General features: G+C 42.7%; 1 protein-coding gene across 7 annotated transcripts; it reads left to right on the top strand.

Annotated features, from left to right (window-relative positions):
- Positions 1–1,468: 1,468 nt before the first annotated feature.
- On the top strand, positions 1,469–11,750 carry LOC140913437 (cell division cycle-associated protein 4-like). Of its 7 annotated transcripts, none has more exons than XR_012159587.1 (4): positions 1,469–1,584; positions 5,934–6,011; positions 8,298–11,322; positions 11,493–11,750. XR_012159587.1 is itself a non-coding variant. In XM_073349838.1 (4 exons), the coding sequence occupies exons 3-4, from the start codon at positions 5,973–5,975 to the stop codon at positions 9,051–9,053; spliced, it is 795 nt and encodes a 264-aa protein (XP_073205939.1). In that variant the 5' UTR covers positions 1,469–1,584; positions 4,092–4,164; positions 5,934–5,972; the 3' UTR covers positions 9,054–11,750. The 7 variants fall into 7 exon arrangements, 6 of the variants coding, with proteins under 6 accessions (XP_073205939.1, XP_073205938.1, XP_073205937.1 ...); XM_073349838.1 differs by adding an exon at positions 4,092–4,164 and having other exon boundaries at positions 8,298–11,750; XM_073349837.1 differs by adding an exon at positions 4,046–4,164 and having other exon boundaries at positions 8,298–11,750.
- The last annotated feature ends 1,675 nt before the right edge of the window (positions 11,751–13,425 follow it).

Genomic DNA, 13,425 nt, shown 5'->3' with positions numbered 1-13,425 from the left:
TGACTAAATGGGAAGATGAGAGAGGTCTGTAAAATCATTAATCGTATGGAGCAAGTGAATAGGGAAGTGTTATTTGCCCCTTCACATGCCACAAGACGTAGGGGTCACCTGATAAAATTGATAGGCAGCAGGTTTAAAACAAACATAAGGAAGTACTTCTTCACACAACACACAGTCAACTTGTGAAACTCGTTGCCTGGGGATGTTGTGAAGGCCAAAAGTATAAATGGGCTCAAAAAAGAATTAGATAAGTTCCTGGAGGATAGGTCCATTAATGACTATTAGCCAAGATCATCAGGGCTGCAGCCTCATGCTCTGGGTGTCCCTAAACCAGTGTTTTTCAAACCATGGGTCGTGACCGACAACTGGGTCGTGGTGTGTAAGGCGCTGGGTCGCCTTGCTCTGGTCAGGGACGTTAAAAGTCCTGTCAGCAGTGCTGCCCAGCTAAGGCAGGCTAGTGCTTACTCTTTCCGAACCCCTCATTCCCAGCCCCACCCTGCAGCGCTCACCCCCGCACCCTAAACCTCTGCCCCAGCCCTGAGCCCCTCCCAGACTCCAAACCCCTCATCCCCAGTTCCATTGCGTCGCAGGCATCAACAATTTTCTTCAACTGGGTCCCCAGAAAAAAAGTTTCAAAACCACTGCCCTAAACCACCAACTGCTAGAAGCTGAGACTGGATGACAGCGGAAGGATCACTCAATAATTGCCCTGCTCTTTTCATTCCCTCTGAAGCACCTGGCAGGGGCCACAAGCAGAAGAACAGGATACTGAGGTGCTGGAGGTGTTGCTGTGTGACAGAAGGGCCAGGCAAGGAATTTGTGAGATGGCCAGACGCGCTAGGTTTCACGCTGCGAGCGGAGGAGCCCCCAGCAAGGGGGAAAAGCACTAAGCAGAGGGCACGCAGTGCCTTTTGTCCCATCCTCTCATTACCACAGGACGCAAGCAAAAGGGCAGGTGCCCTGGTGAGATGGGGGCCCCTCTGCCACCACCTCCTGGTGGGCACGTGGAGGGAGGGAAGGAAGGAGGCAAGGGAGGAAGGATCACAGGGCTGCTCTCAGCCAGGCCCGACTTCTGCTGGCATTGGAGTCACTGGCCAGGAGCCCAAGCAAGTCAACGAGGCAGAACCAGACACAGGCCCGCCTAGCCCATTGGCAGCTATTTGAACACTAGACTCCACCTCGTCCTTTCCCCGAGCCAGTTACAGCTAAGGGGCGGGTCTGGGCTCCATGGTAACCCCTCAGCCAATCGCACGTTAGGGGGCGGGTGGGGCTGAGCGCCATGGTAACCCGTCACCCAATGGAAGGCTGGATCCCATGAGGGCGGTGCTACACGGTCAGGAGACAGCCAATGACGGTCAGCGGTTGGCCGTGGGCGGGGCTTCATGGTGGAGGCATTCCCCAATGGCAGGCCTGGTAGGGGCGGGGCGGGCGGCCGTTTCTTTGTGGGCTTTGACAATAAGATGGCGGGTGGGGGGAAGGCGGGGCTGGCCAGTGTGCTTGGTCCCGCCCCCTCTCTCAGGCGCGGAGCGGTCGGTGAGGCGGGAGCCGGGCTCGGGTCGGGGAGGAGCGGGCGGCGACGAGGCGGTGAGTAGCTCGGGCTGAGCGCTCTGCGGGCCCGGGATTAGCCGCCACCGGGGTCAGTCGTTGCCCCGCGGGCAGAGAATGGGGCGTCGGGTCTGGAGGCGGGGAAGAGCCCGGGGTGGAGGTGGATTCAAAATGGCGGCGGATCCCCCTCCCCGGGGTCCCAGGGCAGAGCGGGGCGACAAGCAGCAGCTGCCGCCGGCCAGGGTGTCTTCGGAGCGGGGAAGGCCGCTTTGCGGCGGGGAAGGCGCCCCTCCCCCCCCCCCCCCGAGTACTCCACAGCCTCCTTTCACTGCTCCCTTTCGCCCCCCATTCTCCCTGCCCCCCTCGCGTGTACTGCCCCGCGGGTCCAGCGCCCTGGCCCTCCCCCACCTGCACCCTGGCCAGCAGCTGCCCACGCGCCCCCTGCCCCCCAGTTCCTAATCCCCGCCGCAGCACTCTGCTCCTCCCCCACCTCCTTCCTCCAGGGCGGTGCTTTCCCCCCTCACCCCCACATCCTCTGCCATCACCACCACCTACCGCCTCTGTACTTCTGGGAGAGTGACTCCTGCCGCCCCGAGGGGCCGGCGCCCTTAAGGGAGGGGGCCCCTGCCCTGCCTCCGCCCGGGGGTACCTTTGTTACCTCGGGGGGATGCCCCCCCCAGCTATACACACCTCTGCACTTTTCCTGCCCTGTCACCACCACTTGCACCTTTTTACTCTTTCCACTATATCATCTGTATGTTAGGTGCAAGACTAAACTGTCCTTTTGTCCCATCCTCTCATGATCGTTATGTACATCCCTGTATTCCCCCATCCATCACACACAACTCTGTATTGCTAGGAGGTGGGTGACCTGGCACTGTCCCCACCCTGGTCCTGAGGGTTGCCTTTTCTTGCAACCACATGCTGTACTTGGGTATTGTGTCTCAGAAATGGTGTCTGTGCAGTCATTTATAACTTAGCAAATCTGGACCTAAATTCAGTGGTAAGGTCCCTGTTTCTACAGCAAACTGGAAGCTCTATGCCAGATTCAAGTAAATTTAAATTTTAACTCTTTTAATGAATTAAATACATTAATAATACTATTCTTCGAATTACTTCTTTTTATATTCAATCCAATATATTTTATGCTATTCTTCAAATTTTCAGATGTCCGTATGCTGCAGATTTTTGTTTTGACACATCTGTATTGTAAGAGCTGTCGAAGATTAACCACAAAATCGAGGGGCTTTTGGTACACAGGAAAACAGAACAGTTTGGGCTTTTGGCACACATGTAGTAGAGTGCTAGGGAAAGGATGTAACTTTTCTTCCCCTTTTTAGGCAAGGTTAAAGTTTACTTGAAATTGTTGGGGGCGGGGAACTTGAGCTTCTAGCTTCCAAACAGACACCTCTTGACTTCATCTGTCACTGTGTCCAACAGCAGTGGACCAAGTACACTTGTTGAATTGCTCTGATATAGTGATCAGCAGAGAAACAAGTGTTTACAATTAAATTTATTAGCCCTGTCTACACTATACAGTTAGGTGACATAAGGCAGCTTATGTCCACCTAACTATGTCAATATAAGAAAAGGAGTACTTGTGGCACCTTAGAGACTAATAAATTGGTTAGTCTCTAAGGTGCCACAAGTACTTCTTTTCTTTTTGTGAATACAGACTAACACGGCTGCTACTCTCAAATATGTCAATATACACACTACAGCCTTGCTCCTGCTGATGTAAGTGTAAGATATTTACTACACTAAATATAACTCCCCCTCCACGAGAGGCATAGGGATTGTGTCCGTGTAGTTAGGATGACCTATAGACACTGCATTACCTATATCAGTTGTTGACTGTTGGTTTCCACTCCAAACTGAGCTGCCTAGGGTCCCACCCCACACTGTCCCGGGACCTTGCTCCTGGCTCAGAGCCTGGCTGCCCCAGCTCTCAGCCCCCAACACTGCCCCTCTTCAGTCAGTGGAAGCACTCAAGGTGAGGAGAGATACCACCGGCAGAAGGAGTGTGGTAGTATAAGTTGATCTAACTTAGGTTGATTTAAGATTGTAATGTAGATATGTACTTAGTTTTTACAGTTAACACCCTCTTGCGATGAATGGCCAGTTCATAACTACTATGGGTTCTGTGCAGGAAAAACAGCAAGATGTATATTTTATATTTGCATGCTTTTTTTAAAAAAACCAGAAGGGCTAAAAACTCAGGTTTTTAAATTAAATTTTAGATTCTGGGGCACAATTGTGTGTCTGGGTGGAATCTGCAGTAGGCTTTGCTACCATATAACTATGAAAAATAGGACTCATCTAAGAGGATGCAAAGAGAACCTATTTGTTTAGTGCTCCTGGGAACGATGTAAAATCGCATGCAACAGATCGTGTGTATAATTTTCTTGTGTTGGGTACCTGTTCCTTTCCCAGTGTGTATTACTGAAGTTCCAGTTTGACTGGGCTGAAACCATCTCTATAGTATCACTTTGTCCTCTAGTTTCTGGACCTGATAATGAATCCTCCCCTCCGTCCTTTTATCGAAGGCTCATGGTCTCTTCAGCAGGCGTTCCCATTTCATTCAGTTGTTTTGGCAGGTGATAGTGACTGTCTTCTGAAGTAAGGCTTTATTTTCTAGAATCCTCAAATATCTAAATAGTAGTAGAAAACACTCTATCTTGGTTACTTATTCTCAGATCTGCAGCAACTTTTAATGTTGCTTGATCTTTACTAGAATGTCTTGATTTTATTTTAAGATGGTTCAGTCAGATTCAGGATGCAGATGGCTACTATATAGTCCAGATGCATTCTGTAACAGATTGTCCTTAGGGTGTACAACTGGTAAAAAGTAGCATTATTGGGGAAAATACCTTCCTTCCCCTCCCCTTCTTATTTAACTGAGCTGGGGTCACTGAATTCTTATCTATGACAGATGTTTCTAGAAGAAAATTTGGGTTATTTTTGTACTTCACCCTTGAAGCTTTCAGAATTTCAAATGAATTAGCTATTTTTTTCCCTGATCTGGTAACTCTAGGGCAAAGGACGTTCATAGTCAATATGTTAAGAGGTCTATCAAACTTCATTTAGTCCTAAATTTGTTTTGAAAGTCTACTTGCTTTTATGAACAAAACACATTTCTCCTACACTATTTTCTAGCAAATCTATCAGCTTGCAAGGCAAATTTTAGTCACAAAGTTCTCATGGCTGCTGCTGTAGGAAAACTCACCTCCTTATTTTCACAGATTACCACTTACATTTTCTTTATATAATCCTTCATGTAGGATGGGAGAAGAGTGACAAAATCTGCAATATAGTGTACCCTGATTATTCAAGTAGCATGAGGCACGCAGCTGTTATGTGGATAATTGGGAGCTCAGTTAATAGAGAGGGGAGGAGACACGCAGAGGCCGGCTCCTTGCAGTCCTGGCCGAGGGTTTCTGCTCTGTCCCGCTTGCTCCCATGACAGTGGGGCTGCATAGGGCTCCCTGCGCTGCCACGACCACGGACACCCAGTCCTTGCAGGTGTGGGGCAGAGCAGAAATCCCTGGCCAAGACTTTGCTCTGCCCTGCCAAGAATTCAACCTTCCTTGCGCCTATAAGGATCAAGTGTCACTGGCCCGGTGACAGTGCAGGAAATCCTGAAGCACTGCTGTCACAACCCTGCTCTTTCGCAGCCCTGCTGTCACAGGAGTGTGAAAAGGGCTCCCTGCACTGCTGCAGGACCATTCAGCAGCAGGCTGGCTTTCCCACAGCTTGGAGCTTGTGTCCTTTTCCTTCTTGCAGCCCTGGCTGGGGTCTCTAGTAACCGAACCTCTGCCTTATCTAAATTCCTGCCTTATCTCCTTACATCAGATGCAGCGGGGACAAGGAAGGGATTTGGTCAATATGGAGGTTTGGATAATAGGGTTTCAGGTAAAGGGGAGTATACTGTATGTTTTTCCTTTTGTTTTACAGAGATTTGTCTTTTCTCCCCCTTAAGTAATTTTAATGAATATTTCAATACCCCAAGTGACCACTGAATATTTTGTTTACTATTTCAATAGCTAAGAAAGAGAGGAGAAAAAGGAAGAAGAATGGTGCAATGGTTAGGGCATTAGCCTAGGACTTAGGAGACCCAGGGTTTAAGTCCTTACTTTCACACAGACTTCCTGTGTGACTTTTGGGCGAATCACTCAGCCTCTCTGATCAGTCTGTACAATGGGGATAATAGCACTGCCCTGCCTCACAGGTGTGTTATGAGGATCAGTTCATTAAAGTTTGTGAGGTGCTCAGATAATCAAGTAATGGAGACTATATAGGTACCTGTATAATAGTAAACAAGGGATGAAGTTTTGCTGTGTACCTCCTGTAACTGACTGACTGACTTCCTGTCTCCTGCTGCCTGGTAGGAGCTATAACACTTGCTGTATGGAATCTTGTTCTATAGCATGGGAGAAGAGGAAGGACTCCACCAAACGCAGCTACTGGTATGTAACTTTAAGTGAAACTTTTAAACCAGCTATATTTTGTGCAGTCTCAGAAATTGAGCAACAAGATTCTATAGTTATGATAGGTTTCAGAGTAGCAGCTGTGTTAGTCTGTATCCGCAAAAAGAACAGGAGGACTTGTGGCACCTTAGAGACTAACAAATTTATTAGAGCATAAGCTTTTGTGGGCTACAGCCCACTTCATCGGATGAATCTATCCTCACACCTTCTTGTCAATTGTCTAAATGGGCCATCCTGATTATCACTACAAAAAGTTTTTTTTTCTCCTGCTGATAATAGCGCATCTTAATTAATTAGCCTCTTACAGTTTGTATGGCAACTTCCACCTTCTCTGTATGTATATATCTTCTTACTATATGTTCCATTCTATGCATCCGATGAAGTGGGCTATAGCCCACAAAAGCTTATGCTCTAATAAATTTGTTAGTCTCTAAGGTGCCACAAATACTCCTGTTCGTTTTTATAGTTATGATGTGGGTTATCCATTTGCAAGTGAATCAATGTGATAGAAACCAGTGGGACATTCTGGCAAAATCTGATTTTGTTTGTTTGTTTATTTTTTAAATTGAAGGATTTCTCATTTTGTTTCATCTCTGCTTGGTGCTCTTCCTATATTTTAATTCCCCCACAAAAAGCAGTAAGGTGCTCAATATTGTTATTGCTCCACACTTCTTTCCATTCAGTGAGTTTAGTTTTCAAATATCAAATGTTTGAAAAACAGTTTATTGGTCAGTTAGGGTCCTATATATCCCTTACAATAACATTACAGTTAAAGTAAAAAAACATAGCAAACTAGAAAATGCAGAATTAAGATGACATTAGCCACACAAGCTTGGGGTGAGTAGCCCCGATATGCACTGCTTTCTAGAATTTTCCAGTATCCCACAAACAAGGCATACTTACTCCCAAGAGTGTGTGTTGTGTGTCCAAATGGCACTTGATTTCTGAGAACCACAATTTACCACGGCAAGTATCTTTATTCTGTGTGGGATTTTAAAGTGAGGTGCCTACAGAACCATAGTATCAGTAGTGTAATACATTAATGATCTAGAAGAGGGGTGACATACGTTTTTTTTAGTGAGCATTGTATTGTAAGGAATTTTAGAAGCCCTTAAAACTTGGGAACAGAATGGCAAATTAAAGTCAAACATGTTGGAAGGAACAATTTACTTTGTCATATGTTGGATTTTGAGTTAACTAACCACTCAGGGAAAAGACATGGAGGAGAGCTTAAAGAAAAACATCTGCTCGGTGCACAATAGCAATCAGAAACCTAAAATGAGAGATTATTGTGTATTGAGAGAAGTAGAGAAGAATACTTTCCCCACTCCCACATGGCATTTTCAGTTAGTAGACTTTCAACTTGAATAATGTGTTTAGGTTTGGTTACCACCTCCACACAAAAAAACCCCGGGGGGGGAGGAAATATGTCCAACATAAACCATACTGGGTCAGACCAGTGGTTCATCTAGCTCAGTATTCTGTCTGACAGTGGCCAGTGCCAGATGTTTCAGAGGATATGAAAAGAACAGGTTAATTTTGAGTGATCCATCTGGTGTCAGTCAGTTTTTGGCAGTCAGAGGTTTAGGGACACCCAGAGGATGGGGTTGCATCCCTGATGATCTTTGCTAATAGCCATTGATGGACCTATCCTCCATGAGCTTTAGTTCTTTTTTTGAACCTAGGCATGCTAAGACTTCTATATGAGAAGAGATTAAGAAGGGATACTATAAAGGTTTATTGAATAGTAAATTGTGTAGTGAACATCATGTGTGCACTTTAACTTACCCTGACTGTTACATTAGAATCAGGGGACACCCATTGAAATTCAAGGCCAATTTAATTTTTTTCTTTAAGCACCTAACAAAATACCTTGTGGCACTCACTACTCAAAGATATGGTCAATATCAGTAAAATTAAGAGAACATTTGTATGCTTACCAGACCCGTAGCTGCAGTTAGACTAGATAGCGAACACTCACATTTCAGAAGAAAAATCCATCACTGACTGGCTGCCTGTAGTTTGAAACAGACTTTCCCATGTAGGTATGTTGCTGTAAAATTGTCCATTGTGTTTTACACATTCCTCTGAAGCATCTTGTACCAGATACATCAATGCTAACACCTGGTATGACAGTTCTTATGTTGTCAAGTGATTTTAATTGTTTCTTAAATGAAAGATGCTAAAGTTTTTGCAGTACTTTCTGCAGTGTCTAACTTGTTAGGCCACTGGATTGTGCTAAAGAGTCTCATTTTTTCTCAACAGGACACAATGTTTGTGCGAGGATTGAAGAGAAAATGTTTTGATGGTGAAGAAGATATTGAAGGAACTCTGGCTGGTTTTAAGGCTATCCCTTCATATAATCTTCAGCGACAGTCACTTTTAGATATGTCTTTGGTCAAACTTCAATTATGCCACATGCTTGTTGAGCCTAATCTTTGTCGTTCGGTACTTATAGCCAATACGGTGCGGCAAATCCAAGAGGAAATGACTCAGGATGGGACTTGGCAGATGATAAATACACAGAGTGCAGGACAGACTTCTCTAGATCGTCTAGTTTCTACAGATATCCTTTGCCGTTCATCCAAGGAACAAGCTGAAGGAAAGCTTGTTCCAGTTTATAGTACCTTCACTAAAGACTGTGAGGGTACCCAGTCGCAAGATAATTCGGAAATTATGTCAACAGTTACATCACCACAAGCTCCAAGAAACCTGCAAAGTAATATGTGGGAAATGGAGAATCCACAAGAAAATAGAGGAAACTTTCAAAAATCATTAGATCAAATATTTGAGACGTTGGAGAATAAAAGTCCTAATACAGTTGAAGATCTGTTTTCAGAAGTTGACAATTCTTACTATGACCTTGATACAGTATTAACAGGAATGATGAGCAACACAAAAATGGGACACTGTGATGTGCTCGAAACATTTCCTTCTCAGACAACCACAAATTCTAACTCTAACTGTAAATCTGATCTTAATGAGCTTGATCATATTGTGGAGATCCTTGTTGAATCTTGAAACTGTTAAATGTGCAGAAGACAAAGATCCTACAAGGAAACAGAGGACTTGTGGAAACAATTTTTCAGATAGTTTATTCTATCAAAACTGCACATGTATTTTATTAAAAAATATATATATAAAGCACTTCATATTGCAAAATGTTAATTTTTGAAGTTAACATGCAATTTGTAGTGTCATTCTGTTTTGTCCATTTAACTGTAAATATATACTGTAAATGGTTTTAAGTTAGGGCCCAAGGCTTTCAGAATTGGGCTTTTATGCCAACCTTTCCTAGCCTTTGAAGGGGGTGTATGTTCAGTGAGAGGGCTTCTCTCTATCTTTTGTTTTCCTTCTCCTTTCCCCCACTAAAAGAGGCAGCAGTTAAGAGAGACTGGGTTCTCCTTTACCTCCTGATTCTGGATCAACACTTCATTCCTACCACCACTTAATTCCTTCCCTATCCACTTCCACTGTTCTGCCTGCAGTTACTGCAGGGCTTTTGAAGAGCAATATGCAATAGTTCCCATTATCCTAGTTTTTATGTTTTTGCTAAAATTTTCTGTTTAAATATAGTTTTAAAGTGTTTATCAATGTTTAGATTTTTTCCAGCTATTTTCCTAAAATATATTTTTACTATAAATGTCCTGTCAGCTGCTAATTTAGTAACTTTTAATCATAAATATTTGCAGTTGATGTATTTTTGAAAGACTTACAAGAAGGGATTTGTTTTTTACCATGAACTACCTTATGTAGTTCAGTAAAGTGTGTAAATGTAAATATACATTTTATACATTTCATTAAAATGTAAGTGCTGTTTTCATGATTTTGTTTTATAGAGTAGTACTTTACTAAACTAAGAATTGTACAGGTATGCTTTTTATACAACTTGAGCATCATTAGAGGAAAAGCTCTGATACAGCTAGATGCAATTACAGTTCAAACCACATTTTTGTTAATTTCAGACCTAAATTATATAGGTTTTATTTATGTATATTTATATGTAAATGTCATCAAGTGAATTGTTTATCACTGAAGTCTACCATCAAATAGTTGTTTATATGAGAACTGTCTTGCGTTAATTACTACAAAAAGTATTACTAGAGGCCTTTAAATCTCTAATGATGTGTTCTGATGTCTTGTCTAAATTAGTATGTCCCACCCTTACCTAGACTTTCTTGTCAACTTATTTTTGATTAACAGAAGTTAATATAATGTGGCATTTGCTTTTTTAAGGACTTACACATTCGTTTTAGAGTGTGTGTAATCCATCTTGTCCCTAGGGGCACTTTTGGGGAGAGGGTGGATCAAATGTGGCATACATTTTTGCTATAAAATGAGCAATTTTTACCTTGGTAAACTGGTGCTAGAAAGAAATCGAAGTACATGATAGGAAAGGAAGGGAAAAGAGATGTTGTCCTGGAACCTTTTGGTATTGGCTGTATGGGGGGAAGAGATCGCAAATAGTTCAGTTGCTTTCACTGGTGTATCAAGGGACTGAGTACAACGTGGAAAAAATAAACATTTTTGTATTTAGCAAACTTTTTTGTCTTCCCGCAGGTGATCTGACCTATTTCATGTCTCTCATGATTCTCAAATCTCTAACTAGAGATTTTAAGTACATTCCAGTTCCTCATTTCCATGAAACTTATTTCTAAATATAAATACTTCTGTTTCTAGGTGAATGCGTCTTTAACTTAGAATTTTAATAATTTAAGTGCTTTTGAAAAATGGCTGGTTGAAAAAGCAGCACTGTATAGCTAAGTTTTCCCACCACAGTAGATGGATGCATATTTTTAACTCCAGTTTGTGTCATTTGTATGTGAGCTTTTAGTGAACTTGAAAAATGTTTTTTGTATTAAACTTGGACATGAGGTGATCTTTATGTGCTTAGTAGTAAAACATTGCTTTCATAATTCCAAACGGACCGTGAGTTTGTATTAAAGAACTAGCTGAATGAAGCACTGCATGAAAACATGCAAGTTAAATTGGTACGACTTAGCTGGATTGAAAAGGTACTATAGAGGGCTCAAATATTTAAGAATTTTTAAATTAGAAAATATTCGCATCAACACACAAATTAGGTGACACAGCAGGTAATCCTTATTAAACTGGATAGAAGTGCTGTAACCTTTCTCTTTATTTATAGACATTTGACTACAATAAATGCAACCTAGGTTTTATGTTGCAATTGGTGTGTACCACAGCATGGGTGGTGATGACTCCTTCCTATCTAAGGATGCCCATGGAAATTTGCTTAAGATGTCTGTTTTCTGTATGGACCCAAAGGGTGAGTGAGTTAGGGTTAAACATCTGAGGCATCTCCCCCTAGATACTCAAAAGGCATACAGAGGAGCATTAGTGTAGTTGTAACCTAACTACCTTTTGTGACTTTGAGAATCTCCCCCAGGATTGCTTTGATGTTTAAACATTCGTAATTGATTTTTCTGTCTTCAGCAGGTGGAAGTTGCTGATGTCTTTCCTTGAAGGGTTAGCTTTTTCAAGAATGCTTATATGTTAAATTATGGATGCAGGGAAGACACAAATATATTCAGCATTCTGTATAATGACTGAGCTAGGATGTGTCTACGGTTGTGTATGGGACTTGTCAAATATGTAAGTGCACAAATTGTATGAAATGCAGCATAGCTGTACTAAGCATCTTAACAAGCCTGTTCTATGAACTGAAAGAATAAATTTTTCTATTATGCAATTATACATAGCTGTTAGTCTTTCCAGCTAAGCTAAGCATTCTCTGCCTATTAAACTATCTGCTTTGGCTAATCTATGCATTTATAGAATTGGCCTTTCAAAAGATATATGCATCTTATTTCACTTGACTCCTAAAATTAACTTGTTGGTTTTGAATATGTAATGTTGCATGCCTGTTACCCTAAACTGAGGCCCAGATTTTTAAAGGTATTTAGACATTGCTGTGCCTTGGATTTAGGCTCCTAAGTGCCTAAATCCCTTTTGAAAATGAGTGACTCCTAAATCAGTTAGGCATTGCAATGCTGAGCACAGTAGTGCCTAAATACCTTTTAAAAATCTGGTCCTGAGTACTTAGCAGAAACTTGAAAAGAATACATGCTTATGAAGAGATTTGCTAGATTACTTTTTGGTCACACCTTGAAGCTCCATTTCTAGACTTTCCCAGAAGTTTCCAGCCAATGTTAACACAAGGGTTGTTTCTTTGCTACTGGTATTCTGTCTGAGCTGAGACTAGTCCACTTTTCCCAGGCCTCCATACTTTAACTTGTTTCACCTTTTTCTGTTGTAAATCTGTTGACTCTGTTTATTCTCTAGTCCATTTAGTCATTTATGTGCTAGTTCCAAGATAATTGGTTTTGTAGTGCATTTGCAAATGATATGTGAGATACACTGATGGTATTTTCATCCTCTGGACAAATTACAAACTCCCTCAGAGTTTCACCACAACTTCAACAACCACCACTTGTCAATTAAACTCTCTGGAACATTCCCCTACTAGCATAACTTCCCAGACACCACAATCGGCTTCAGCAATGGAACCCTTCAGGCAACTAAGAAACCCACAGATCAGCACACTTACCTTTATAGACCCAGTAACCTTCCCAAATGTACCAAGAAATGTTAGCTATTACCAGCAGGAGAGTGAGTTTGTGTGTGTATGGGGGTGGGGGGGATATGAGAGAACCTGGATTTGTGCTGGAAATGGCCCACCTTAATTATGCACATTGTAGGGAGAATGGTCACTTTGGATGAGCTATTACCAGCAGGATAGTGAGTTTGTGTGTGTGGTTTTTGTGAGGGGGTGAGAGAACCTGGATTTGTGCAGGAAATGGCCCAACTTGATTATCATGCACATTGTGTAAAGAGTTGTCACTTTGGATGGGCTAGCACCAGCAGGAGAGTGAATTTGTGTGGGGGGGTGGAGGGTGAGAAAACCTGGATTTGTGCTGGAAATGGCCCACCTGATCACTTTAGATAAGCTATTACCAGCAGGACAGTGGGGTGGGAGGAGGTATTGTTTCATATTCTCTGTGTATATATAAAGTCTGCTGCAGTTTCCACGGCATGCATCCGCTGAAGTGAGCTGTAGCTCACAAAAGCTCATGCTCAAATAAATTGGTTAGTCTCTAAGGTGCCACAAGTACTCCTTTTCTTTTTTCAGATACCACAGAATATGCTCTGAGGAGATACACTTAACTAACTCAAAACCGCCTTCACCAAACAAGGACACTCCACTAGAGAAGTAGCTCACATCATGGAACAGGCCATCCAAATGCTCCAAGAGAACCTACTTCAATACAGAAATAAAACCCACCCTGACCACACACATCTAGTTTTCACCCACCACCTCACACTGGAATCTATATTAGGTCCTCAAACAACTACCACCTATACTTTGGAA

Source organism: Lepidochelys kempii, chromosome 6 (genome assembly GCF_965140265.1).
Source record: "Lepidochelys kempii isolate rLepKem1 chromosome 6, rLepKem1.hap2, whole genome shotgun sequence".
In the NCBI taxonomy this organism is placed as follows: Eukaryota; Metazoa; Chordata; order Testudines; family Cheloniidae; genus Lepidochelys; species Lepidochelys kempii.
This window is presented reverse-complemented; position numbering and strand designations above follow the sequence as displayed.

Coding starts and splice junctions, on each gene's coding strand:
- LOC140913437 (XM_073349836.1), top strand. CDS start 5,973: ATGGGAGAAGAGGAAGGACTCCACCAAACGCAGCTACTG. Junction 6,012..8,297: donor TCCACCAAACGCAGCTACTG/GTATGTAACTTT, acceptor TTTTCTCAACAG/GACACAATGTTTGTGCGAGG.